General features: G+C 37.2%; 7 protein-coding genes across 7 annotated transcripts; 3 read left to right on the plus strand and 4 right to left on the minus strand.

Moving 5' to 3' along the window:
* Nucleotides 1-264: 264 nt before the first annotated feature.
* On the plus strand, nt 265-2,909 carry MONOS_10901 (uncharacterized protein; the record flags this gene model as incomplete). The annotated part of the gene is made up of 3 exons (XM_067863387.1): nt 265-748; nt 1,015-2,092; nt 2,777-2,909. 3 exons carry the CDS (start codon nt 265-267, stop codon nt 2,907-2,909), a joined length of 1,695 nt encoding a protein of 564 aa, XP_067728801.1.
* Nucleotides 2,910-3,139: 230 nt separating this feature from the next.
* Nucleotides 3,140-3,478, minus strand: MONOS_10900 (uncharacterized protein; the record flags this gene model as incomplete). The annotated part of the gene is made up of 1 exon (XM_067863386.1): nt 3,140-3,478. The coding sequence occupies one exon, from the start codon at nt 3,476-3,478 to the stop codon at nt 3,140-3,142; it is 339 nt and encodes a 112-aa protein (XP_067728802.1).
* Nucleotides 3,479-10,963: 7,485 nt separating this feature from the next.
* MONOS_10899 (uncharacterized protein) lies at nt 10,964-11,347 on the minus strand (the record flags this gene model as incomplete). Its single annotated transcript, XM_067863383.1, has 2 exons — nt 10,964-11,085; nt 11,224-11,347. The coding sequence occupies 2 exons, from the start codon at nt 11,345-11,347 to the stop codon at nt 10,964-10,966; spliced, it is 246 nt and encodes an 81-aa protein (XP_067728803.1).
* Nucleotides 11,348-12,033: 686 nt separating this feature from the next.
* On the minus strand, nt 12,034-12,659 carry MONOS_10898 (uncharacterized protein; the record flags this gene model as incomplete). Its single annotated transcript, XM_067863382.1, has 2 exons — nt 12,034-12,213; nt 12,270-12,659. The coding sequence occupies 2 exons, from the start codon at nt 12,657-12,659 to the stop codon at nt 12,034-12,036; spliced, it is 570 nt and encodes a 189-aa protein (XP_067728804.1).
* Nucleotides 12,660-14,845: 2,186 nt separating this feature from the next.
* Nucleotides 14,846-15,256, plus strand: MONOS_10897 (uncharacterized protein; the record flags this gene model as incomplete). Its single annotated transcript, XM_067863381.1, has 1 exon — nt 14,846-15,256. One exon carries the CDS (start codon nt 14,846-14,848, stop codon nt 15,254-15,256), a length of 411 nt encoding a protein of 136 aa, XP_067728805.1.
* Nucleotides 15,257-15,417: 161 nt separating this feature from the next.
* On the plus strand, nt 15,418-15,993 carry MONOS_10896 (uncharacterized protein; the record flags this gene model as incomplete). Its single annotated transcript, XM_067863380.1, has 1 exon — nt 15,418-15,993. The coding sequence occupies one exon, from the start codon at nt 15,418-15,420 to the stop codon at nt 15,991-15,993; it is 576 nt and encodes a 191-aa protein (XP_067728806.1).
* Nucleotides 15,994-16,969: 976 nt separating this feature from the next.
* MONOS_10895 (uncharacterized protein) lies at nt 16,970-18,000 on the minus strand (the record flags this gene model as incomplete). The annotated part of the gene is made up of 2 exons (XM_067863379.1): nt 16,970-17,223; nt 17,610-18,000. 2 exons carry the CDS (start codon nt 17,998-18,000, stop codon nt 16,970-16,972), a joined length of 645 nt encoding a protein of 214 aa, XP_067728807.1.
* Between the last annotated feature and the right edge of the window lie 9,746 nt (nt 18,001-27,746).

The raw sequence follows: 27,746 nt of genomic DNA on the forward strand, positions 1-27,746 counted from the left end.
ACCCAGCGCATTGCCACTGCCCTCCGCCCTCTCCACCTCTCCAGCTCCACCGCTACTCCTGTTTCTGGTGTGAATTGCGTTCCTCCTCCGCCTCCTCTTCCGCCGCGTGATTTTGTTCCTTCCGCGCCTTCACGGACAGAGCATGGATAGAGGATAGAGGATAGAGGGAAAGGGAAAGGGAAATGGAAAGGGAAGAAGGTGAAGAAGGAGGAAGAAGAGGAAGAGTAAGAAGAAAATGAAGATGACTTTATTTTGCTTTGTGAAATGAAAAACAGAGAAAATGACAGATTTGGAGAAGAAACAGAAGAAGAAGGAGAAGAGGAAGAGAATAGAAATAGAGGGAGGGAGAATATATGTGGGAAGAAGAGGGAAGAGGAACGAGAAGGGGGAGAGAATGAGAATAAAAAGGAAAGGAAATTTTTCATTGAAAATTCTCTTTCTGAGTTAATTCATTTCACAAACAGTCAAAACCCTCTTTCACACACATCTACACAGCCAGCTTCTATCAAAAACATATCAAATGCTTTCACTTCGCCTTCTTCTTCTTTTTCTTCCTCTTCGTCTTCTTCTTTTAATTCTTCTTCTGTTTCTTCTTCTTCATCTTCTTCCTCCTCTCCTTCTCTTTCTGATTCTCCTACTCGTCTGTTCAGACATTCCACCTCATCACCCGAACTTCTTCTGCCTCCTTCCTCTTCTTCTTCCTCTGAACACGAGGCAATTCTGAAGAAGAGATTGGAAGCAGCGCCAAGTAATTTGAATGATTTGATTGAAAAACAACATGAAGAATGGAGAATAGAGAAGAAGAACATGAGGATGATAGAGAAGAATGAATGAGGAAGAGGGAAAGGAAGAGAAAGAGGAAGAGAAGGAGGAAGAGGAGAAAGTAGAGGAGGAGGAGGAGGAGGAGGAGGAGGAGAAGAAGAAGAAGAAGAGGAAGAGGAAGAAGAAGAAGGAGAAGAAGAAGATAGTGAAATGAGCAGTGATGATGAAAAAGTCACCAAACGCAAAATATAGAAGAAGAAGATGGGAAAAGAAGAAGAAGAAAGAGAAGAAAGAGAGAAAAGGAGGAAGAAGAGGAAGAAGAGGAAGAAGAGGAAGAAGAGGAAGAAGAGGAAGAAGAGGAAGAAGAGGAAAATATAGAAATGAAAAGAAATGCAAAGCAGAAAGAAGAAAAATCACAAGTTAAAATTTCAATTTCAATTTCAAACAAAGAGGAAATGAATGAAAATGCTGGGCAACAAAGGAAATTAGATAGAATGCAAAGAGATACATTGAGTTCGCCTCCTCTTTCTTATTCTCTTTCTCCTTCTCCCTCTTTTTCTCCTTCTCTTTCTCTTTCATTTCATTCTTCTTCTTCTTCTTCTCCTTCTCCTTCTCCTTCTCCTTCCTCTTCCTTTAACTCCTCCTCCTCCTCCTCCTCCTCTTCTTCTTCTTCAACAGAACGGCGTGATGCTTCGCCTTCACTTTCAATGTCGCCTTCTTCTTTATCCTCTTCCACATCTTCATCTTCATCAACATTCACTTCTTCTTTTTCTTCTTCTTCTTCTTCTTCCCCTTCACTCACCTCAGACGATTCTCCTTATTCTGCCTCACCTTCTGCCTCACCTTCAGCTTCTTCTCCTTCTTCTTCTCCTATTCCATTGCAAACACCTCAATCACCTCAGTCATCTCAACCAATTCAATCTATTCAATCTATTCAATCATTAAATTCATTGCAATCATATCAATCATATCAATCACCACATGACCCTCACTCTTCCTTTGCAAAAGCTGACTCCACAGGCAGTTTGCTGCTGAGAGGCAAAGAGACTGCCACAAAGCACTCCTCAAAGGACACAAATGGAATACCCCCTTTCTCTCTCAATCAGTTCCATTCATCCACTTCCTTCGCTTCTTATCAGTCTATGTTCCTGTCTGCCCCTTCAGCTGTGCCTGTGAAGGCCGTCCATGGAAGAACAAAGGGAGATGTGATTAATTCTCATCCTTCTGCTTCTTCTTCACAATCTTCGCATCCTTCTCAGCATCCCCACACCCAACAAAGCACATACCAGCATTCCTCTCTCAAGTCCTCCCTCCACTTTGATGAGCTGCAGTCTCATTCAACATGCTCTTTCCTTTGCTCCATCAACAATTCTTCTTCTTCATCCTCTTCTTCTTCTTCTTCCTCATCCTCATCCTCATCCAAAAGACGTTCAATATTCCGTGAAAGGCGTCTTTTTCTGCAGTCATCGCGTGCCCCAGCTGCATCGCTTTATCTGCGTCTGCCGTCAGACGAGGTGGAAGTGCTGAGAGGAGTGACATCGCTCCTCCGGTTGATGAAGGCTGCTCTTTTTTCGCTTTCTATACTTGGCAAAGACAACAACAGTAACCGCAACATCAATAGAAGAAGCAGAAATGATGGAAGTTATAGAAATGATGAAATCACAGATTATCCTCTTTTTGCAGATGAAGATGGAAACTCGGCCAGACTCGATTGCCTTCTGCCATCTTCTGCTTCCTCAAAGCACTTGGCAATTTTGGCAAAAGCGAGCGCAGGAAGATTGTTTGTTTCGCCAGGCAAAGCAGAGGGACAAACACATTTTCATTCGCAATCACAGACACTGATAAAAACACAGAATCGCGCACAGTCAACCATATTCTCTCTGAAGAAGCGGGCAGAGTCGTTCACATCATCAACGTTTCCGAGCGAAGCGTCCCGCAGCAGGATTCAGCTTTTGTGTGGGACTGTCCTTCCGTTTGACCCGTCTCTTCCGCGGGTGATGGCATTGGTGGATAGGAAGCATGTGCCGTGTGCCACACAAATCACAAGCAATTCGCTTGTCCTCTGGAAAATCCAGTTACCTTCTTCAGATGCAAACCTTTTGTCTTCATCGAGTTCATTGGCTTCTTCTTTAAACACAGATTCATAGTATCTTTTGAAGAGAATCTCAATAACAAAACACATAACAAAGCATTCAGTCAAACATTCAGAAACCGACATCGAAGACTCTCATCTCAGCTATTCCAATAAAAAAGGTAGAGGCAGATCAAATTCAATTCCTTTATTCAACAAAAAACATTCAACAGCAAATATTTCCTCTTTTCTTTTTCTTCTTCTTCTTCTTCCACATCTCCCACCCAAACCGTATCTGCTCCTTTTTCACCACCGCCCCAGATCAACTTCCTGCACATACGTATTCTTCCCCCACCGCGCCTTGTTCTTGCTGAGCCCCAACGGCTCCACCTCCACCTCCGTTCTGCCTGAGCTCTCTCCACATATAAAAACTCGCACCGTTCGCTCTATTACGAGCACATTCACACCACTGCTGCTGCTGCTACACAGCTTGCTCCGCTGTTCAGCTTCAGCGGCCCCGCTGCCCCAACATCCACCGCCAGCACTCCGCCTTCTTCGCTCTCTGGCGTTCCGATGTTCGACACATTCACCCCCCACAAACTCGCGCACCATCCCTGCCATTTCAATCACTGTCTCATTAAACATACTCGCTTTATTCTACAGCACGACGTAAGTGTTCCTAACCAGCAGCTCAAAGCCTGTGCCATGCAAAAGTTTTAACTCTTCCACATCGCATGACTCTGTTTCCACCTCTCACTCCAGACTGTTTAACACAACTTAATTATCCTACACATCCAGCGGCCCGCCTCATACAATAAGCGCATTCTCTACTCCATCTACAAACAGGTTAGATTCTATTCTCCTCAAATCACATATTTCACCTTTTTTTTTCTATTTTTACTCACTCATAATCCAGCGAATAAACTTCTATTTTCTTTCAAAATAAAAATAAATAGAATTCTCGATCTGTATTTCAGTTTTTTGTTAAAGTTAAAAAAACTGGAAAAAATTGAAAAAAATTAAATTTACTAAATAACAAGAAATGATTAATTCGTATGTGTTCGTATTTAAATATTGAAAATTTCCACCATACATCAGAGACGAAGAAGAGCATTAAGTGTTCTGTCTGACAATTTGTGACGACGATCTCCTATTATTCTGCGAGCTTTAGAAAATATTCTCTCACAAAATGATTCACTGCAAGGAGAAGTTGTTATGCAGTAAGCTATGTTGGAGAATATTGTATGCATTTCGCTATATGAACAAAAATCCTGGTAGAAAATGTAACCATCTTCCTCAACGACATCATCCTTATCTTTTTTAAGCAAAAGTTCTTTGAGTAGTCTCAAACATTGAGCCTTTATTATGTGATGATTTTCATTCAACATGTGATCCAACATAGCTCTGAAACATGCAACGATCCTACCAAACCAATCAGAAAATGTGTTATCCCAAATAGTCTTCAATGTTTTGTTTTCTATATCAATATTGCACACTTCAATTCTTCTGAAACGAGAAAATTTGCATATGAAATCCACATCGCTCTCGCTCTCGCTTTCGCTTTCTATTGTTTCTTCATTTCTCGTTCGTTCTTTTGAATTTGTTGTATTTTCTTTAATAATTTGTGCTCTTTCTGATTTGTCTTCTGGCAAACTGTCCGATTTTTCATTACGTTGAGTAGTTTTTCTAGTGCTGTAGAAATTGATAAGATTTGTTTGATTGCATTCATACAGAAATTCATCATCCTTTTCTTCCTCCTCCACCAAAATCAACCCAAACAAATCTTGTTCTTCAAAATCATCGGTTTCATATCGTTCATCAACTCCTTTTGCATTTTCCTGTAAACTTGAACAAAGCGTTGATATGAAACAATATAATTCTTGAAGCTTTGAATTTGAAAACTCAATATTTTGAGTTTTTGCACGGTTTGTTGAATCAGAAGCAGTGAAAGCTGAAACAGTACAAGTCTCACTTAATTCCCTATCCACTTTTTCAGAGTTTTCAAAAGCCTTTTGCAGTTTTTCTGTAGAAAGAAATGAAATGTCTTGAAAAAGATGGTCCGATAAAGTTTTGATATTAGGATTTTGTATTGAAAGAAATGGTGTTGAATCATGGAAAATGGAAAACGTGGGGAATGAGGAAATATTTGTGGAGGATGGGGAAGAAGAAGAAGATGATGAAGATGAAGAAGACGATGACGATGAAGATGACGATGAAGATGAAGAAGACGATGACGATGACGACGAAGGGGAAGAATGAATAGATAAGTTTTGATTCTGACACATAGATTCAGATGAGTCTTTGCTGCAAGAACGTGATCGAGATTCGCATGTTTTTTTGGCTTCATTAAAAATGTTTTTGGTAACTTTAAAAAAAAAATTATCAAGAAAAAAGAAAAATTTCAATTGTTTAATAAAAACATATGCTTTTCTTTGAAATACAAACGTTCTCTTGGGTCGCAAGTGAATTTATGAGTTCGATGCTTATGTGATCCAATCGGTGTTAGTGCGTATGATGTTGCTATGAGTTGTCCAGAAAAATCACAAAGAGTGTAATTATATAACAGAATAACTATATCTGTCAATGCGTTATGCCATTCTCCATCAACGAAATAAACATTTGTTGAAAAAAAATAAAACAAATTCATTGATTGAATAACAACAGGAAAGGCATCTCCAAGTTTTGTCGATTCTTTTTCAAAAATCAGATGCATCGAATAAAGTGGATACAGCAACAATTCAGAAAGTGCAATTTCAAATATTTCTTTGTCTGAAAGCATTTTCGTTTTGCTTATTATTGATTGATTCTGCCTTATAAAGAAACAAATATTATACAAACACAGCCATCTTGTAGCAATAAATGTTGGGCATCTTTTTTTCAAACTGTTTCTGAAATTTGATAAATGTGCTTGCTGACTGAATTTAATAATCAATTCCTTCATTTGCTTCAGTTTTGCATTTTCTGAAAAAGCGTGACTGACAACCAAATTGATTAAATGATTAAGACATCTGACAAAAAATTGGTCTTGGATAATTATATGCACGTGATGAACCACACAATTCCGTCCAATCATTTGTTGATATTCTATTCAAAGCCAAAACTTGTGGTTTCAGTCCATCTGAGCACCAAGCTCTGACAGAACATCCATAAGCACTCAACTCGGTCATTATTTCCAATCCTAAATTGAAATAATCGGATTCTGATCGACAACTTTAATACAATTTCCAAAAGATAGGTTTTGACGATTGATCCATCGTTATTAAGCCCACTGCAGTGTAGCCCACTCCCCCAACAACTCCTCCATCAATTACTATTCCTAGGGGATTGTTTGAAATAATTGAAATTGCTTTTTCAATTTTCTTTAAATTTGCTTCATGAAGCAGTTTGGTGACATTTCTCTCTGTGAGGCGAGGAAAAATATCTTCCCTATGCATGTGCGGATTATCTTGTGATGATTTTATTAGTGCAGAAACAAAATCGTTAAATTCGTTTGTTGCTACAGAAAGAAAAGAAATATTACTATGGGCATCAATGTTGATGAAAGATTCAGTGAGCTCTCCTTTCAATGTTGTTTCAGAAGAGCTATTGTTTAACTTCGAATTAACTGACAGTGTTGATAAATTGGACTTCTGTGAAAAGAACAATGATATCTGATTATTCTGAATTAAATCACATTTGTGATTATAAATCATTGAATAGTCCTTCCGACCCGTCACTCCACAAGCAACACCATCTTTCTCACATGGACACATGAAAAGTCTGTACAAATCCTTTTTCGAAGTTCTGTCTTTATACAAAGGAGCAAATGCAATAAACAATTTGTGATTCACGATGTCGAGAGTCGGTTTGGAAATGACCAATTCTTTCCGCTTTGGATGAAAATAACCTGTAAAAAAATATTGCATTTATAATAGATTAATTTCAACTAAAAATTAAATATGAAAACAGTTTGCGTATTCACCATTTTCTATTTTTTCGAGTTTGATCCATTCACATCTGTGTGATTTAAATATCTCCTCTGTTTTTTTAAATAGCTGAAACTATTTTGATCAAAATATTTATAAAAAAACAATTGTTTAAAATAAAAAAAAATTAAAAAACTTTCATCAAACGATTTCCGGATTATCCAATGAAGAGGCAAACACATGTGAGGCATCCATGAATAACAAATAAATAAAAATTTCCAAATGCTTTATTATCTGAAAACACGTCAGTGACCGGCAGTGACGTGAGTGCCTTGGTATTTATACCACAAAAAATGATCACGACACAACCCATTGTTCATATTAAAATAAAAAATGAACATTTTAAAAAAGAAAAGTGTTTGAAAATCCTTTTTATAATAGAAGGTGAATAAGAATTAAATATCAATTTTTCTTTGCATTTCTTGTTTCAAATTGAAAAAAATCAATTTTTAATATGAGTGAATGTAATTTTTTTCTGTCACGTCACGTCACTTCAAAAATGTTCACGTCAGAAGGCATGTGACGCAGACGCTTATTAAAGATTATAAAAGTCTGGTTTATTTTATTATTTTCATGATTGCGCATTCATTGCGGAGGGTCATGAAGTTATTTTTTCGAATATTCAAAAACTAATTGACTTTAGAAAAATGGAGGCTTTGTGAACGGAGAACTGTACGAAAACATGTCTTGATTCAGATTTGATGGCAGCGATTGGTTTCTTAACTATTTTGGAAAAATCTGATATGTTTCTTTAATTGAAACATAACACAATATCATGAAAATATTTGCATGTGGATTGGGAAAAAAACTATCCTTGTAGTGCCATCAGCAGCTGCCTCACTCAGCGGATTCCGGGATGCATTTCCTTAATCGAGATTCTCACAGGAAATATTTCAAAGGAAAGGAGTGTGGATTGTGATATTGAAGTTTATTCATTATGTGGCTAATGCAATTTGTTCTCAACAGCCACTTTTGAATTTGAAGCATCTGGCTTGTCTCTTTTTTCTGTCACAACAGGAACATCGACCTTTAATAACTTTTCACTTGCCAATTACTTTTCTTATGCAAATAATCAGGATTCAAAGCTGTTTGAGATAAGTGGTGAAGGAGAGATATTAATAATCGGATTGATCATATCTGCAGGAAGAGGTCAAATTTCAAAAACATCTTTTCCATCAAGGCTAATATTTATGCAGGATGGAGTGTTGCAGATGTGAAATGTGAAATGGACAAAGATCATAACAACAGTTTTATTATTTATTAAAAATTCAATGAGCAAATAGTTATTTATGATTTTTGAATACCACTTTAGCTGGACCAAAATAACAACGATGAATTTGCCAGTTGTTATAGAAAGGAGAAAAACACTGACTCGCATACAGAAGGGATTTCCATTTTGAATTATTAATGCATCTGATGAAGTTGACGAATACTGAAAAGTCAATATGTCACCAGAACAAACGCTGACATCGTTTAATGTCCGACCAGTATAGAATATTGTTGTTATTGAGATAATAGAAACATTTCACATTTTTTATTATAAATACAGATATCGCAAAAAATACCTAACATCGCACAAAATACCGGACAAGATCGATTTCACAATAACTGCAAGAGGAATAATTCTAATTATTTTCCTCAAAATTTATCTCTTTAATTCAAACTCATTTGACGCATGAGATTTTCAAAATGGCCTCATTTGTGCCCAGAGAAAATAATTTTTAAAAATCTCTTAGTAACTCAAATTCCTATTTCTCCGAGATTTCAATAATAATTTTTTCTGAGCACAAATGAAAATGTTTTGTAAGTCTCGTTTATCAATTGAGTTTGTATTGATGAGATATATTTTAGGAAAATAATTAGAATTATTCCTCTTGCGGTTGTTGTGAAATCGATCTTGTCCGGTATTTTGTGCGATGTCCGGTATTTTATGCGATATCTGTACCACTTCATGTTTTGTTCGCCAAACAAAACAGTTAACAAACCTCAAAATAGTTTCCTTATTTTTCTTTGATCAATTGACATTAATTAAATTATGGTGCAAATAAAGGTTCGCAAAGTTTCCTGACAAAAAATTAAAAATGAAAAATACGAAGATCAAAGGTTAGTAAATCCATATTATTTTTCAAACATTGAATTCAGAATGCCAAGAATACTATCATTGAAAAAGCAACTGGAAATCAAAAGGCTTCATGCAAAAGGATTTTGTGGAAATGCTATTGCAAGAATGACAAAAACATCGAGAGAATCAGTCTCAAAATACATTAACACAAAAACACTTATCACACAAAGAATATTCAGGTGCAAACCTGGGCGTCCAACATTTCTGACAAGAAAAAACAGATACATCGTCAAGAAAGCACTGAAAGAAAAATTGATACATAGGGCAAGAGATATCCCAAAGGTGACAGGGATCCATTGCGGTCTTTCCACAGCACGATTACTGTTGCACAATATTCTGTCCAAATACACACTATGAAAAAAGAAACCATATGAATCGAATTATTCGAAACAACAGAGAAAGGACTTTGCAGAGCGCCATATGAGAGACGATGACAAATGGAATCATTCCTGTTTCGCAGATGAGAAAAAAGTCAACCTTGATGGACCAGATAGCAGAAGGATGACATGGATTCCTTTAAATGACGCTATTTCCTTTGATCATCAAAGTCAGAAACCTCGTCAAAAACTTACGGAATGTGGAGCAGTTGATATGAATTTCAAAAGTGGTTTGTTAATATTTGAAAATACGATTAATTGAAATGATTATGTTAATGTTTTGAAACACGCTCCAAAACCACAAGCTGATGCCAAGTGGTCCTTTTTCTGGAGATTCATTCATGATAATGCCCCTTTCCATAAATCAAAGCTCGTAAAAAAATACTGTGAAGACAATCGAACTCACATTATTCCATGACCGCCGTACTCTCCAGATCTTAATCCAATTGAAATTGTGTGGAAAATGTTAAACGATAGGGTTTTCGAGGATGGAGTCCCAAAAACATCCATAACTGAATTAAAAAATAGTCTGACAACAAATTGGAAAAGAAAACCTCAATTCATGATTAATAATTCAATTATGTCTATGTACGACAGATTGTCCGCAGTCATTGAAGCTAAAGGGAGTTACACGAAATATTAAATTATAATTCAAAATTTTTTGAATCTTTTTTTCAAGAATTTTTTTTTATTGAATACTTTTTGGAGTAATTTTAATATGATAAAAGTTCAATTTTTCATTTTATTTTCTTCACAAAAACAAATTGAAACAATTTTGATCATGTTGATGTTTGTTTATTGTTAAATATCATTTAAACTTAAAGAAAAAAACGCAACATACAACAATTTGAAGAAAGAGGAATCAACTATGAAAAGGTCGGATAGTTTTCGTTAGCACTGTATGATATCACGCAACGTCTTCATCACCTCATTTCTTCATCTTTTCTTGCACAGTTGCCATTCAGCGTAAACCACAGAAACATAGACGCATCTGTAACTCCCTTCACCGACTACATCAACTCAAACTCCCAAAAAAACATCAATTTTTTCCTCCCACATGCTCCTTCAAGCGCAAAGTTAATGCACATCCGACACATTCGGAACAACAACTTCAGGAAGTCCTTTGACTTTTTCATCGGCTTCAAGTGCAGCTCACATTCAAACAGCACCGTGATTCAGTGCAGATAAATCGACAGCTAGCCTCCGGAATATTCATGCGACACACACTTTCAAACTGCAGCACCTCCACAAAGTCTTTCCGAAACAGCTCCATCTCACAGATCATCGCCAACCAAGTTTCCTCTCTCTTCTTCTGATCTGCATTCTTCTCCCTAACCACATATGCACAAAGTCCCCAAGCCCTTTCCTCAGCATATCCTTCCCCACTCAAATCTTCTGATATGATGTCTCCGAATATCTCCTGTCTTCAGCGTCGTCAGCAGCCTCTCCATCGGGATAGACTTTTGACGCGTTTGTGGCAACTCAAACGCAGGTATCGTTTTGTATTCGACATGCACCATTGGAACAGAGGCCGTTATTATCGAATGCTTCATCATCATCTGTTCTTCCAGTAAAGATTCACCACCTGAATCAGAGAACTCAACCCCTTTCTCCACAACAGCGTTACAGATCATTCATCCTCTTAAATATCTCCGATATCTGTCATCTACTCAAAAAGCATGTGCAGCCTCTGCGCAAGAGTCACCTTCTCGACCACTTCCTTTCCACCAGCTTTTGCTTCTGTTGGAGCTGCAGAACACATCCAATACTCCTGCTCTCTCTTTGGTTCTTTGGGTAGTGACAGTGGAATCTCAAAAAGTTCGCTCGCATCTCTTTCTTCATCATTTTAACGCTCCTCCGCTTCCTCATATTCTCCGCCTCCGTTTCTGTTCCTCTTCCTTTTCATCCTCGACCCATCCCTCGCACCTTCACACTTCTCCTCTGGCACGCATTTCCTTCCACTAACAAATTTTCCACTCCCAGTCAACTCTTCCAGCTCCTTCTCCTGCCCAACCAGCCATTCCATTGTCTCTTCATTCAACGCATTCATTTCTTAATGCTCCTGCTTTTTCACGCAAGTGTTGTCTTCTGATTCTCAATCACCTCCTTTAGCAGCATCTTCTGCTCGCTTGTTGCCCGCACGTGCACTTTCGACAGCTCCATCAGCATCGTCATTTTCCTTTTCTATCTTGTTCATCTTCTGCAGCGCCGTTGCATCTACTCTTCCACCACCTCCTCCACCATCGCAGTTTGTTTTTCCCACATCGTTCACCTCGCTTCACACTTTTGTAGAAACCTCCTTCCCATTCAGGTCTGGCCCAAGCATCACAGCGCTTCCATTTTTGATGATATCTGTTAACTTCTCCTGGCACTTTTCACACAGCCCCAACGGTTGAATCAACAAAGCCAAAGATTGAACCACCCGCCATTCGCACAAATTAATGAAGAAGATATGGCAATTGTGACCCTCGACCAGCTTGTTTCCACTTTCCTTCCACACTCACCACTCCTCCTTGCTGATCCCAGCACTTCTTCTCCTTCACCTCCTTCACTTTTTTCACTTCTGCGTTGTGCTTCTAGCTCACTCCAGAATCTTCATTTATTTATTTAGATGATCTTGTTCTTTTCCTGCAGCTGCTCAGCCAGCTCGCTCATCCGCTTCGTCTCCTTATCTCACATTTCGCCTTTTGCCTCATTTTCTCCTTTTTCTTTTCCAGCTTCTTCTTCTTCTTTTCATCACCATCCTTTTTCAATTTCTTCATTTTGAATTGCAAGTGCAATTGCTGTTGGAGGCAGAAACATATCCTCCATCTTCAACCCCTCAACAGATACCCCCATCTCCACAATCTTCCCCACTTCATTCACAACAACCACTTGCCACATCACTTCATCATCCAACTTTATCACCACATACCTCTACTGAGATTATCGCTCACCGCGCAATCGTGGACGGAAACATCGACGGGTCAAACAGATCTTTGATTGATGGAAACGCATTCGCATCCATCTCCGCAAAGATCAGCTTGCTCCATGACTTCGTTCTCTCTGATGCTGCAAGCTTCAAATGCTGCACTGCCACCAGCTGAACAGAAAGCTTCGCAGAATGATTTGCATCGTGGTTGGAAGCGACACACCAATGAAGCATTATTCACTGCTCCACAACATATCACTCGAAGCGTCTGCAGTTCCCTCAGAAACGACTTCACGTGATTTTCATACACCACTGATGCCATAGGAACCACAATTCGCAGAAACCTCTCGATATCATTCACAGCAGTTGCTTGCGTGAAAAACGCCTCCACGGTAAATACGACCGAATGGTCAATTACAAGCGCTGATGATGAATGAACATCTCCTTCCATTTACTTCTCTTCGCTGCTCTACCTCCGAAATTGCGAAGTTGACCTGTGCGCTGGTCCCATTAAAGAAGACGAAGATGACGAACGCGCTTAGCGAAGAGACGATTTCTGCGCTTCCCTTGCTGTATTAAATTTGATGAGACATCTCCCATCATTTCAGAAAGTTGTTCAACCAGAAGAGCTTTCAGCATCCACATTCGTTTAATAACACTCAACAAATTTAGGAAACATGCTTTTTTTCTTGCAATTTGAAAATATTGAAAAACGATATCTTTCGACACTTCTTTGAAATAAAATATAAAAAATGAAAAGAAAAGTGAAGAAAAGAAAAGAAAAAAAGAATAAGAAAAAAAAATTAAAAGAGACAAAAAAACATATGTGAATTATGTTCAAAATTTTTTTGAAAAGTTCATTTTGTAAAATTTGTATATGTCAAAATTTCTTTGAAAAGTGACATCAGATCAATAATTTGTCCCATGGTAGTTAATATTTAAACACTCCGTTACCATTATTCAAATGAAAAAATATAACCTTTGCAATAATGTTTGTTAGTTCATAACAAACTTCTTTATGAGAAGAAATACTCTTTTGCAAAAAATTATATATCAAATATATTGATCAAAATTTAAATATCAGTTTTTCAATGAAAAAGAGTATCATTTGATTGAACAACTTTGCAATTGTTTATTAATGAAATGAGCAAGGCGTGTTTCGATTTTTATTCCAGATAAACTTGATTTTTAATGTTAATTCAAAATTTCATTTGAATAGTATATTTCTTTTGCTTTATGAGCCTGAACTCAACATGATTGCGAAGATAGAACACACATATACGAAGCATTTGTAAATCGGATAAGATTAGTGGTTTCTATTTAATTTGAACAAATAAATTTTATTTTCTATTTATTATTCAATCATACTTTTTTTATAGAATAGTTCTCAGTTGATTGCCAACATTTGTTTTTTCAATTTCATTATAGACAAAGATATGATTTCGAGAACATTTTCAGATGCGGAAGCACAAAATCAGCCAACGGAGGATCAGCAATGCGATGTGCGAGGAAATGAATAAGGTGAAACTGAAAGATTGGAATTTTTATGTGTGCTTTTCTCTGCATCGCATTAACTGGGACGAGGAATCCTCATTCGATTATTGAATGAAAATCCCAATTTCCTGATAACCTCCGAATTCGGAACCAACACAACCAAATGGGGAAGAGATATCTTTGTCATTTCACCAAATTTGGAAGAAACTGCAAAATCAGAGGAAGTCATATGTGTGACAGCATCTTTGGATTCTGTCGACAGGGTGAGAGGATATGACAATGGAAATACGAGTGCAGCCATTCCTCTGTGCATCTATCTCATTCCCACTCCAGAAGAAATGTATATGAGCAATTCAGAGGCATCCGATCACTTACATTGAGGGATCGTCTAATTCCCTTGTTTGACAATGAAGCACTCACTCACAAGACAAACAGGAGAAAAGAAAGTTGTTGTGAATGGAATGACTTTAATGAGCGATAAATAAGCTTTTGCTGATCGGAAACACGAAATAAAAGGAAATGATGAACTGAGTGGCTGGACAGTCTCTGATGCAAGTGGAACATCCAATTCAGCTTTGATAAAAGCAAGTGTTGAAACGGAATTATCAAAACTCATCTTCTCTCTTCCGTCATCCCTTTTTCTTCGCTCCATTTTCATTCTCTCCTCATCATCATCTCTTCTTCTTCTATTCCAAACAAAAAAAATATGCACATTGATCAGATGGCGAAACTCCAACACACTTGCCTCCCTTTCGCCATAATTGTCTCATGCATTTACGCCACAGCACCATCCTGCATGCATCCAACAGGATCCAAACCACAATTTCAGATACGCTCTTCTCCTTTAACTACCATTAAATCATCATCAAGTCCATATCTTCTCTTTACAGATTCTTCCACTCCAGAAACTCAAGCAGCACTTCTTTCTCCGCATCCTACGACATATATTCCCTGTCTCTCCACTCTGCCTCCAGCACCCTCCCTTCTGCTTTCGCCCCACCATGAGCCCTCACTCTCTGCTGCAACACTCATTCGACGACCTAATCATCAAATGTACTTGTTATTGCACAAACACTTTTCTCAGCAAGAAGCATAACGTACAAAATTACGTAAGAGTGCCATCATGCCCCAGTTCAATGGTTTATGTCCTTTTCGTACTGCCACTTTGCAGCGCGATCGATCCTGTCGCTTGCATCAGCACCTCTGTTGATATCTACGAAGCTGTCGTGCTCATCATCACCGCATCACACGCATAAATCCGCATCGCATGCATCTTCTCCCACTCCACAAACTTCCTCGCCTTCCATTCTTCCTCATTCACCTCCCACTCATCTCTCACAACATTCCAAAACTCCTTCACTACCATATGCTTTATCTCCGCTCGTTTTCCCAAGCCATTCAACTCCAGCCCTTGTTTCCTCTCTTTCCTTCGCCTTCTCCTTCTTCTCCTCTTCATCTTCATCATCCTCATCATCTTCTTTTTCTTCTTCTTCTTATTCACCTTCTTCTTTTTCATCATCATCTTCTTCTTCTATATCTTCTTCTCCTTCATAACAGTATCCGCCTTTTCCTCTGTCTCAGCCACTGCCCTCATCTTCCATGTACCCTCCATCACTCAAACAACCACGTCAATAGCATACACGCACTCATCAACAGCTCATTGTACTGAGATAAGCACCTCAAACATTCCATTTTCTTCCACTTTTGAGTTGGCCATGCTTCGCTATTTCTTTGGTGACACATCGTCTTCTGTTTCTGCATCACTGTTGGCTCCGACGATTGTGCTTGGGGTATCTTCAACTGCATCCATTGTATCATCATCTTCTTCTTCGTCATCGTCTTCTTCCCTTCCACCTTTATCTTCCTCAGCTTCTTCTTCCTTGGGCTCTCTGACTTCTCCAACATCTCTCGCTTCCTCCTCTTTCTCTGCTCTTCTTTCCTTCTCTCAGCCCATCCAGCAGATGTCTACATCCACCTTGCCTGGTCCTGCACCCACCAGACAGCCTCAGCCTTCATCTCAGTCTCAGTCTCAGTCTCAATCTCAATATCAATCTCAATCTCAATCATTGTCTTCCTATTTGAACGCGAACTCTCTCCACACCAGCATATCCTCAGCCACATCGCAGCTGTCACTCACACAGGAAAGCTCTCCCTTGCATTCGTCTCATTTGGCTCATCCAGTAGGCCTCCAACAATCTACTGCTGTTGCATCCCCAACTTCCTCATCAAACTTGCCAGCTCCAGTCACTTTGACTGCTATCATCTCCACCACTTCCTCCTCATCTCTTTAATCTACTCTTTCTGCGCCTCTTTCCTCTTCCGCAACTGATGCGCCGCTTCTCCTAGGCATATACTTTCCATCTTCACACACCTCGCTGCAGAAGCGCTTCTTCCATTCGCCTCCTCGTCTATTCAAATCCCCCAATCCTCTTGATGATGTACATCCACTAATGCTTTCGTCACACTCTTCCCATTCGTCGCATCAGGAGATGAGGAGGTCGATGGAGCTACGCAAATACCGAATAACCAATGAAACAAGAAACATCAACGGGCAACTCGTCAGAACACACGCATTTGACATACTATTCAAAGCAGGTGCTTCCAGAGATGCATGTGATGAGGTTGACGAAAAGAGAGAAGAAGAGGAATGTGACAGATGAGATATATGAGATGATGAAGGAGATAGAAAAGAAGAAGAAGAAGGAACAGACACTCAAAAAAGAATAGAAATTGACGACAACGAAGAAGAAGAGAAGATGAAGAAGAAAAAGGAGAAGAAAACAAAGAAGAAGAAGAAGAAGAAGAAGAAGAAGAAGAGGAAGAAGAAAGATGAGATGAAGAAACAAAGTTGTAATGCACATCCTCTGCTGCCATCTTCAATGACTTGGAAGCATCCATAGGTTCAACCGCTGAGAAAGCGTTGTCTGTTAGAAATGGCGTACGAAGCATCATAACCGCGTTAACCCATCATCTGAACAGCATTTGACTGTCTTCTCAAATAAACACCTCTTCTGTACCGAGCCTCTTGTCTGACGCGTTGAATGAACCCGCTTCCACGCCTTCTGCACCTATGCCTCCATTCACTTACCTAACCATATCAGCTGTTTATCCGCATCAGACGCCTCATCAAACACACACTCAAACGCATGCACTGACAGTGTCGCTGAACAATTGCTCAGAATCTCCTTCGCATTTCCTGCTTCTGCTCCTCTGCTCTGCCGTGCAGCTTCAATTCCCTTCTCCGATGTGAATTTCACCTTCACTGAATCATCCATGTGCAATATCAAACGACGCTTTTTCTTCACAGAACAGCTGCCGCTGCTTCATCAAAGTGTGCGCATTCGCAAGGCGGATCAACTCATCCTGACTGATAAAGATATCAATCACAAACTTGTTCTCCTCTTCTTTGTGCTCGAACCATTCAACAAGAACGAAAAACATAACCACCAAATCTTCTACAATCGCCTGCTTCATCCCTGCTTCACTCTTTGTCCCATGCTGCATGAGGATCTCCCACGGCTCTAAAGTTAGATTCCTCTTCGACTTTGTTTCTCAACAGGATCTCCGCCATTTCATCTGCATCTTTGCACGGCTTCAAGGCAGCGGCATGTTCAGCTCTCCCAGCACATCAAAAGTCTTCATGTGTGCAATGCGCACACGCATCATTCGCTGATTGCCTTTTTGTGTCAAGGCACTTCTAGTAATCCCTCAACCAAATAGAACAACCACGGAACTCCGCTCTTCTATCTGCACTCACTTTTCCCTATCTTTTCCTCCTCTTCCTCCTCTTCTTCTTATCACTCCTCATAAATCGAACGACTTTTTCCCCCTTATTACTTCATCGGATTTATCTTTTTCCTCAATTATTGTCAAATGATCAACTTATATTTCCACCTGTTCCTCAAACTTTCTCCTCTTCCATCTGAAGTGATGCCCAATGACCCATCTTCTGTCTCACTCTCCTCTGCTCTTGAAATCTCCTGTCGAATGCTATCTGCTGGAGAAGAATTGCTCATTTCAGGTTCCACTGAATACTTTTTGCCTGCGCTCGCCTCAGTCTCTGTCCTCGCATTCACAAACCTCAACCGACTCATTCCAAGCGCCTCCGCAACCAGCGGCGCCATTGCTTCTTCCAGCTTCCACTGGTTATCTTTGATTTTCTCCACAAACTCTCTGTGCGCTGCCGGATACCCACCTTTCACTTCATTTCCTCCTCCTTCCTCTTCCTCTTCCCGCTCCTCCAGCACCGCCAGCACCGCCAGCGCAATCGCTGCTGGAGACAGAACCGCATCATTCATCCTCAGCCCCTCTTCCTCCAGCACCTTCTCCACAATCTCTCTCACTTTTCACACTGCAACCCCTCGCCCCATCACTTTCTCATCCAACTTCATCATCACATGTCTCGACTGCGGCAATCGCCATATCTGCTGTGAAGTGTCAAACAAATTGTAGATCAACGGGAACGCATTCACTTCTACCGCTGCATATACCCTCATGCTCCCAGAGTTCTTGCTCACAGACTCTGCAAGAGTAGGAAGCTGCCCCACTAACGCAACCGAAAGCATCACCAAAAGCTCCACATCGTACACATACACAACACTTTCACACAGCACCGACAGCCGCTCCTCGTCATAACCTCGCGGAGCTTGTCAAATCCTCAACAACGATTTCTTTTGAATTGAATTCACTTCAGCTGCTTTTTAAACAACAATCCGCAACTGCCTCTCGATGTCGTCCATCGCCACTTCCGACGTATGTGACACCGCCACGGCCGAGGCATCCGAAGAATCAATTGCAGATGCTGATGATGTAGATGAAGATAAAGAGAATACTGGCTTCTTGTCTCATCCAGCCTTCTTCTCTTCTCTTCTCCACTTCCAGAACTGTGAAATAGACGAAGAAAACAACACGTGCTGAGATGAAAACAAGTTATTTGATACAAACTTTTAGAATCTTTATTTGAGAAGAGATTGTATTTTTGAGTTTGTAATAATGAAGATTTGTTTTGAAAAATTACATTTCATGTTGCATTTCTGGATGACAACAATTAATATTGCTCAATGTTTTCAATTTTTCGAATATCCTTCGATTGTTACGAGTGTTGTTTTGATGTATTTTTCCTGTTTGATTATTTCTTAAAAAAATTCCTGAATTTATGGAAATCAATTTTATTTATCTTTCAAAAAATGAAAATAATAAAATCTTAGCTCCTGTTCATAAAATCATAACGAATATTGGAAAAGATGAAATGAAAATGAAGAAAAAAAAACATGTTACTCATTTGACTCAAATAGTTGGAAAGCTGAATCTTTCAAATGAATATTTCAAAATAAAGTTAAAAATTTATATGATATAAACAAATTTGTTTATTATTTTTCTATAAAAAGCGAAATAAATAACAACAAATAACATTTATAAAACTAAAATGGGAACGGAATGATCAACATTTTTTGATCTTTTTTGATCTTTTGTGGGACAAAATTAAAGTCGTGGAACTTTTCAAAAAAATTCAGACATATTGGTGATTATTTTTGAAATCATATTTTTTCTTACAAAAATTTCGGTGCACATATATTTGTTTAATAACAATTAAAAAACACAGAAGAGTGAAAAGACTTATTCAAAACATTTTTAATCTTTCATTTAACTGAAACAATTGTATTTTAAAAAACAATTATCACGCTATTGTTATTTTGAAACAAAAATTTCTTTCGAAAAACTTTTAATCTTTGAAAAATCAACACCCCGAAAAAAGAAATGATTTCAAGAATTATCACCCATACAAAATAAAAATTTCACTATTTCATCAAATTTCTGTTCCCACTCACCATATTTCGCTGTCATGATAACAAATTATTGAAAATATCAGTATTTCCATTATGGTGAAACTTGGCAAGTCGGAATGAATATTAGATGAAAATATTCAGTTTTTGTTTTCATCTAAAATATAGCAAAAAGAACTTTTCGATAAATAAAAATCTCCATTAATGATGTTGAATTGATTGAAAGAGAAAATAGTTATTTCACTTCCTTCCTCCAAGATTTATGTTAGCGCTGCGTAATTGGTCAGTCACCCAGCTGATCAAATGGCACTTTATGAAATGGTGCACATAGGTGCAAATGAAAGATTTTGAAAAGAACTTATAATTGGCAAATTGAAATATTTTAAAAAAGTTGCAAAAAGCACATGTTTGAAAAACAGAAAAGACACAATTTAATTAAATTGAATGTTTTAAATATAAACTTTAAAGAGAAGGAGTAATAATTATTGAATTTTTCACATCATTGTTATTCAGCAATGACGGATTCCTAAGGGGATGGGATGTCTAAGTTGTGTAGGGAGTAAGAAAAGGAAGTGAAATAACTATTTTCTCTTTCAATCAAAACACAAGCGTTTTGATAATAGAGAAAACATTTATTTCACTTCCTTCTCTTATATTTTTATGAACAAAAATAATTGGGAAGGTTTGATAATGTGAATTAGCTTGGACTAATATTCTTTTCTTCACGTTGTTTCTTTTCCAATTCTTTTTTTCTTTGAGATCTTGTGCAAATAATAAATTCAATCTTAGCCACGCTGATAACTGTCTGAAAAGCATTGTTTTCTTCGGTGTCCTCTGGTTCTTCAACTTTATCTGGGTATGCAAATACTGTTTGTTATTTTTGATCTCCGCTTTCACATATTTTCTTTGTTGGTGTTTGTTCTTCGGATTTTGAACTGGAATTTGTTTCGGAATCGGATTCCGCCTCAGAATCTGAATCGGACCCTGACTCAGACCTTCTTTCTTCAGATTGGAGGATTGTTGAATTGCATCTTGCTATCAAGCGGGCCAGCTTTCTTTACACATCTGGTTGGACAAAATGCTTTGTGATGGTGTTGCTTCTAGGAGAGAGTCTGGCAAACTTAACAATTTGGGCTAAGGGAATTCCTGCAATCGTTAGCGCAGTGATTGACACATACTTCAATGAGTAAGGTCCGAATCACTTCGGAATCCCAGCATCCTGTAACATTTCTGCTGCATAATTACGAATCCTTCTTTCAGAAAGAGTCAGATGAGTTTTTTCATCTGTGAATAGTGAAGTATCATTTAGCTGAGATTCTATGATTCTGTTTCAAAGTTCTTTAACTGAAGCTGCTGGACACACAAGCGGCTGTTCTTTTATGAACGGGATGATAATATCTGTACGTTCTGTTGATGTTTTTAATGATGAATCGAGTTTTATTGAATCGTCTCCAATTGTTGAATTCTGTAGGTTTATCTTTTCCAGCTCCGAAAAGCGACAGGCTAGAACAACATACATGTGCAAATAGCCTTTTTTGTCAATACGTGAAAGTTAAGATTTCTGTTCTTTCATAATGATGTTATTTTCTGAAGCAGGAGTTGGGGGTTCCAGATCTCTTGTTTGTCTTTTTTCTTACTGTTTTCTGATCTTCTGAATGATTTTTAGAGCCTTTGTATGAGTGCAGATTCTCCAAGGCCTCAGTTGTTCAGTAATTCTGAGATGAGCGAAAATGCAGCGCTTGTTTGTTTGAGCTTTGAAGTTTTTGTCCCTTTATCTTTTAGGCTTATGAAAATTGAGGCACATTTTTTAAACCCACTCATTCCATGCTTCCGGTGGTTTTCCGCTTCTTTTATCTTCCCATATTTCAATGAAACGCGCATAGCTATATGAATATCCTTTCCATGTGTTTTCGACAATGCTATTTTTGCAATCATCGATCACCCTTTCAAAAAAATCCCTCTGAAACAAGCATTTTCCGAAACCATTTTTCTCCTTGCGATTCTAAGGATTGATTAGAACTATTCTCATTCTGCCCGGCGGAAGACTTGCTTCCATCGGTTTCATCCATCTTCCTTTCTGCAAAACCTGGTTCTATTCTTTCCCTCTCTATTCGCAGTGTCTCGACATTCTTATCAGTGGTTTCCATATCTGCCCTCTCCAATCAGGAATCAGAAGAAGAACATGTGCCTTTTCCTCCGTTGATTTCACAACTTTTGAACTTTAAGTGTTATCCATGGATATGGTTTAATAACGCCTCTTTGCCATGATTGCTGGAGTCCGTCTTCGTTTCGTGTGCTTCCTGGAACGCACCATCGGTCCGCTTTCGTGTTCTCCGTCGCGAACGCATCCAACGTTATTTTGAGATTGAGATTTTCTGTGACCTCGTTTAGCTCTTCTTGTTTTATGGAGTAATCTCCCACTCTTTCTGGCCTGGAGAGAGCATCTGCTCTGACATTCTTCGAACCTGGCAAGTGTTGAGCTTTTATCTGAATGTGACCGTTCTGATAAATATGTCCACACTTTCATTAGCAACTTCCTGAGATTTGTTCCAGCATTCCATCGATTGACGTTGAAAACTGCTGTTGTATTGTCTGATCTGATTAGCAATCTACAGACTTAGTTCGCCTGAAGAATATATCTGAAGTAGTTGAGTGCTCAATTAATTGCATATAATTCTTTGTAATTCGAGCTCTGGCATCTCAACTTCCCTGGAAGCGATTGATGGAAATCGTATTTCTTGCCGTTCATCAGTAGAAAAGCTCCCACAACTCTCTCTGTTGCATCTGTCGTTAAGGTTGCTTGTGGCAGGAATAATTGGCAAAGCTGTCTCGGTTTGTTCGCATTCAGTCTCGATATCCATTTTTGAATGCTCGGAAGGATTGATGGGTTGACTCTCATTCTTCCTTTCCACCCCACCTTTTTGATCATTCTGTTCAGCAGCATGGACATCGATGGAGGAAAAAGTGAAGCTTCATTGAAAACGAAGCGAGTTGCACTTTGCTTGCCAATGAACGATGCGAAATCTCTCACTTATGTTTGCTTGAATTTCAGTGCTCGGAGCCTCCATCTGTAGCATTCCGTGAGCAATTCTTTCTTTCAGCTTTTCTCAAAAGTTAAGGTGAAGTTGGAAGTGTACCATGAGTATCCAAAAGATGAAAACCGATTTAATGGTTCTATGTGGCTCTTTTCCAGATTGACAATAAGTCCAAGTTTCTGAAATAGACTTATAACTTCTTGTGCGATTCTCTTTAGTTCTTGCTTGTCTTGATAGAGCAAGACTTCGTTGTCCAAAGGTGCAACCGCTTTCACCTTCCATCTTTCCCGAATGAAAGCAATGAACAATCTCATAATTATTGTATATATTCTTGAAGAGTCCTTGTAACAGAAAGGCATGCTGGTGAAGCAATAAAATTCTTTGTTGAATTCGAAGCTTAGAAAAGGAGTGAAATCCAAGGAAACCTTGATGAGATAGTTCGCTTGGCTTAAGTCTAGTGTGACTGTGAAATCCCCATTCTTTTTAATTCTTTCCACAGATCGATGATCCTCTTGTTTGAAGGAAATTGTTTTTATCGCATTAATTAATCTCCTGCAATCCACAATCTGTCTCCAGCTTCCATTTCTTTATTTGATTGCAAATATTGGATTGACAAATCTCACTTGGTTTTTGGTGATTTTCCTGAGAATTCCCGTTTTCACTTGAACTTTGATTAACTCCGACAAAGCTTCCCTTGCTTCTTGTGATTTCTCCGGTCTCCTGCAACTTTCCTGAGAATTGATAAGGGTTTTGCGAGCTTCTGCACTCCTCCAAACCGGAACAACTCCTCTTTTGATCATCTTTTCTCCTCCCACCATTTTCCAAGCCTTGGCAAATAATGCCGTTCTTCCACCAATTGTTAAGTCGTGTTTTATTGATATTTTGCTTTGTCCCCGGAACTCCCTCTTGAGTAATTTCTTGGAGCGCTGCTTGTGATGAATGATCGTTTTGTGCTGGGCGTCTGGGGCCAATCTCGAAAAAACCGATAATTCTTTGCTTTGCTTTGAAATCCCCTGGTTTGTTTCCTCCTTGGATATGAATTTGATACACTTGCTGATCCCCATCTCAATTTCGAAGATGTTTTCCATGATTCTTCAAAAATTTCTTTTTGCCCGTAAGTTAACAGCGATTATGAAAATTCATCTTTCATTTTTTCTTCTTCAAAAAACCCATATCTTTGTTGTATTCTAACGTGTCTCGCTTCTTTCAGTGACTGGGTTAAAAGGAAACATGAATCTTCAATCATATCTTTTATTGTGTCTTCTGATTTGATATTTGAACATGCCGAGATAAGAAACTTTATTGCTGGATAAAGATATGTTTCCGTCCGTTCCCCCGCACGATCGAACGCGTCTTTCCAAAATATTTTGGATCTTGTAAATGGTGGTGGAGCATTCTGAAAAAAGGGACTCAAATCTTCGTCTTTCAATAATAATAATGCTTCGTTAATTTTATTCTCTGGTTGATGCATATCGCAAAGTGAAATTTCTGGCGGCTGTCCAAATATTTCCATGAAAGCTTGCTACAAAGAAGAATCTCCTTCATCTTCTTCAATTCGCATTGGATCTGTTCGGCCATCAAGCTCCGACTGAACGCTTGATTGGGAAGCGGAATAACTCCCTGATATTGAGGGAATTGCAATCGGAGATCCACCAGTCAGCAGAGATGCTCAACGTTTGATCGCGAGTCCGGTTCCCATGAAAATAGTCGATATTCTTCTTTTTGATCAGCGATCGTGACTAACCCATAACGTGGCGCTATCATAAATATAAAAGAAGGAAGTGAAATAAATGTTTTCTCTGTAATCAAAACGCTTGTGTTTTGATCTGTTGAATACATAAATATTTTTAATGTAACGATAAAAAAATTGAAACGGAAAATTAAAAATGAAAATATTGAATCATCTATTTCAAAACATTCAAAGAGTTTTAACTTTTTCTTTTTCGTTTCTTTTCTTTCTTTTTTTGTTTGATACGTTTTTTTGTGGTGTTTTAATTTTCTCAAAGATAAAAATGTGTGAAATAAGAAAGCATTCATTTTATGTGTCTGTGGAAATCAAAGAGTGAATTATTTTAAATATTTTTATTCGAGTAGAAATAGTTGCAATTGAAGTGAGTCCATCAATTTTTTGTTCGAATGACTAAATGAAGAAGAAAATCATAACATATCTTCAGAACACAAAGGAGTCTCAATGTGAATGAAACTCATAAAAGAAATTTTAATTATTCGTTAATATGGTGCACACCTAAAACTTAACAAAGTCGAAAACCTTTTATTCAAAGTCGAAAAACTTTCAAACGAGATCGTATTATTTTTATCACAATCACAATGAGTTCATTTGTATTTAGAATTTTTTGAAAATAATTTTTATCTTATAATTTTTATTAATTTTCACATTGAATTGTTTTCAATTAATTGTTTTCAAATACAATTAAAGTGAAGAAAAGAAAAATTTCACTGGTAATAATACTTTGTCTTTAATGATTAATCAACATCCGAATATTATTCATTGTGAAGATGTTGCATTATTAAATGAAAAGAGTTTGATTCAGAAACATCAATCAATGGAGAAGATGATTTATTTCTCACAAAGAACTGATCAAATAATCTTGATGAAGTTGTTTGAAAAATCTTGAAGAATTGACAGATGAAGAAGCTAAACAAAGCAGAAGCAGAAGTTGTATAACATGGAACAATTTGAACATCATCACTTTCAGGCATAATTTCTTCAATGTTCGAATTCTAACACTTCGCTTGAAAAATTTTGAATGAATCACTGAGATCTTTTTATTGCTGTGCAAAAAGAGTAAAATTGAATTGAACCATATTGACACATTTAATAACATCCTTTCAAGTGATATCTTCCAACGATATATTCAGATGCTCAATAAACTTCTTGTATTTTTGATGGAAGAAGGGATTTTCATTCGAGCTTTCCACATTCCAAACACATATTCGATAGGATTAAGTTCGCAACTATTCGGCGTAGTGTGTTAGATACGGAAGTTCTTTGAAGTGATCAAATTAATCACTGCCTCTGTCTTTTGCAGTCTCACATTATCCTTTTCGGACAGAAAATAAAAGACTTCCATGAGATTGCAGTTTCTCCATTGAAGATAAAAAAATCACTCTAATTCTTTGGTCATTCACACTTCATTCAACAAAAGAAACATGTTCAATTCCAGAAAGTTCACCGAATGCTGTGATTGCTGTGACTGTTTTTTTCTCCATTTCTTTGTATAGAATACATAGTTTCCCAACAGGAGAGCCACCTTCAACTCTCAATTCCAAAAAGTCAAATCCAGATTCATCCATACAAATAAATATTCTTCCTTTTATTTTATTCTGAATGTTTTTTTTATCAAAATATTTTCTTAACCATAATGTTTTATCATCAGCTGGTATATTTTCAAATTTTTATTCGTTTCACTGAAAAGTCAGTTGAAACATGCTCAAATTTTTTTTCAAAATTCAAATGACGGAGAATTGCTGTCGCAGTTGGCTTTGATTTGCATATACCACACATTGAATCTGATAATTCTTTGGAAGCAACTGTTGAATTTTTCTATAGCATTTCTGCCATTTTGTCAGATACTGCTTTTGTTATCTTTTCGTATACGCTAACTCCACAGCGCTTTGGTGGCTTTTCTTCTCGTGAAATCAGCAAAGGTTCAAAAGCGTTCCTTTCGCAATTTGCGGTTATAAACACAAAATTGAGAACGAATAAATAGATTATTATTTTAGAACTTTTTTATTGACAGATTTTTCGAAAATAAATTTTTTTGTTGAAAAAAATGATTTTTTGAAAAATGATTTTTTAAAACATGAATATCCTTAAAAAATATATTCAAAATTTAAAGAAAAATGTGATTTTTTGCACATTGAAAGTGTTTGCAATATAATATTGATGTAAAGATTTTTTTGTAAAGTACCTTTTGTTTTATTCTCAAATAAAATAATATTTTTATATTTCGATCAAATTTCTGTTCCCACTATCGAAACTATTCTAGAATGGAAATAATAACATTGTTAAGATTTTATTTTTATGACAGCGAAGTTTCGTGAGTGGGAACAGTAATTTGATCGAAATATAAAGTTTTATTTTATTTGAAAATATATCAAAAGGAACTTCAAAAATATTTAGACATTTCACAATTCTTAGTTGCTTGATTAATTGATTTGAAAACGGATAAATAACGATTCCTATTATTTTGAAAAAATCAATTTTTCAAATTTGATGATCGAGCTCCCAATATGTGTTTCTTTGACTGGAAATGTTTGTAAATGAATTATCTGTCACAATTTGTCATTGACCGTCATCGACCTTCAATGACAAAAGGTAAATTGATTGATATATCAGATGCAATCAACGAATATTTTCCATAGTGCTTAATAAAGTCTAAAAAAGTTTTCTTTATCGTTTATTGTATTAATTTTTGTTTTTATTTTTATTTATTTATTTTTAGTGACAGACATATGATTTCATTACTTGTCATGTCACAGAAGGATTATTTTTTTGAAGAATAAATAGCAAATGTTGCATAATTGTATTTTCTGAATTTTATTTATCACTGATTTATTCAATATTTATCTCATTTTTAAATATTTTTTGTTCTGCATTTTTTTGTCATATTAAATCAGACTTAGAATGAATATGATTAAAGAAAAGGTTTGAAAAAAATGGTTGCTTTTTCATAAATGCAAAAATAATGTGCCTAATAAAAGACAACGTTTCCATTGAGCGATGTTTTTTAAAAATTCAACGATTCACGGTTGCTTCATAGCAGAAAAATAAAAATAAAAATTGAGTATAAAAATTTAAAACAAAAGATAATCAATAGACATATTTTAGTGAGACGCAATAAATTTAAATATATTTTCTCAATTTCAATCACCTTCAACCTATCCAAATTTGCTTAATCGAATTCGAATTCCCTTTAACTTTTTTTTTTGGTTAAAAGGGCAATTTTATGATCAACTCAAAATGATCGCAAGTTTTTGTTTTTGTGCATTTTTCAATAACTTTGAATGAAAACTGGACAAAAGATTATGGCTCATCATTAAAAAGAAATGCGTTTGATCAATTTATAAAATATTTTGAGTTTTTTCTGTCAATTTATCTAAAATGTGACTTTCTTTGTTATTGATGTATTCTCTTTCACATACTCAAGCTTTGCATATTGCAATATGTTTTGGATGTTCCATTTTAGCTTTTAACGAGATACA

The sequence above is a fragment of the Monocercomonoides exilis genome (genome assembly GCF_001643675.1).
Source record: "Monocercomonoides exilis strain PA203 chromosome Unknown scaffold18-1597598, whole genome shotgun sequence".
NCBI classification, from domain to species: Eukaryota; Preaxostyla; order Oxymonadida; family Polymastigidae; genus Monocercomonoides; species Monocercomonoides exilis.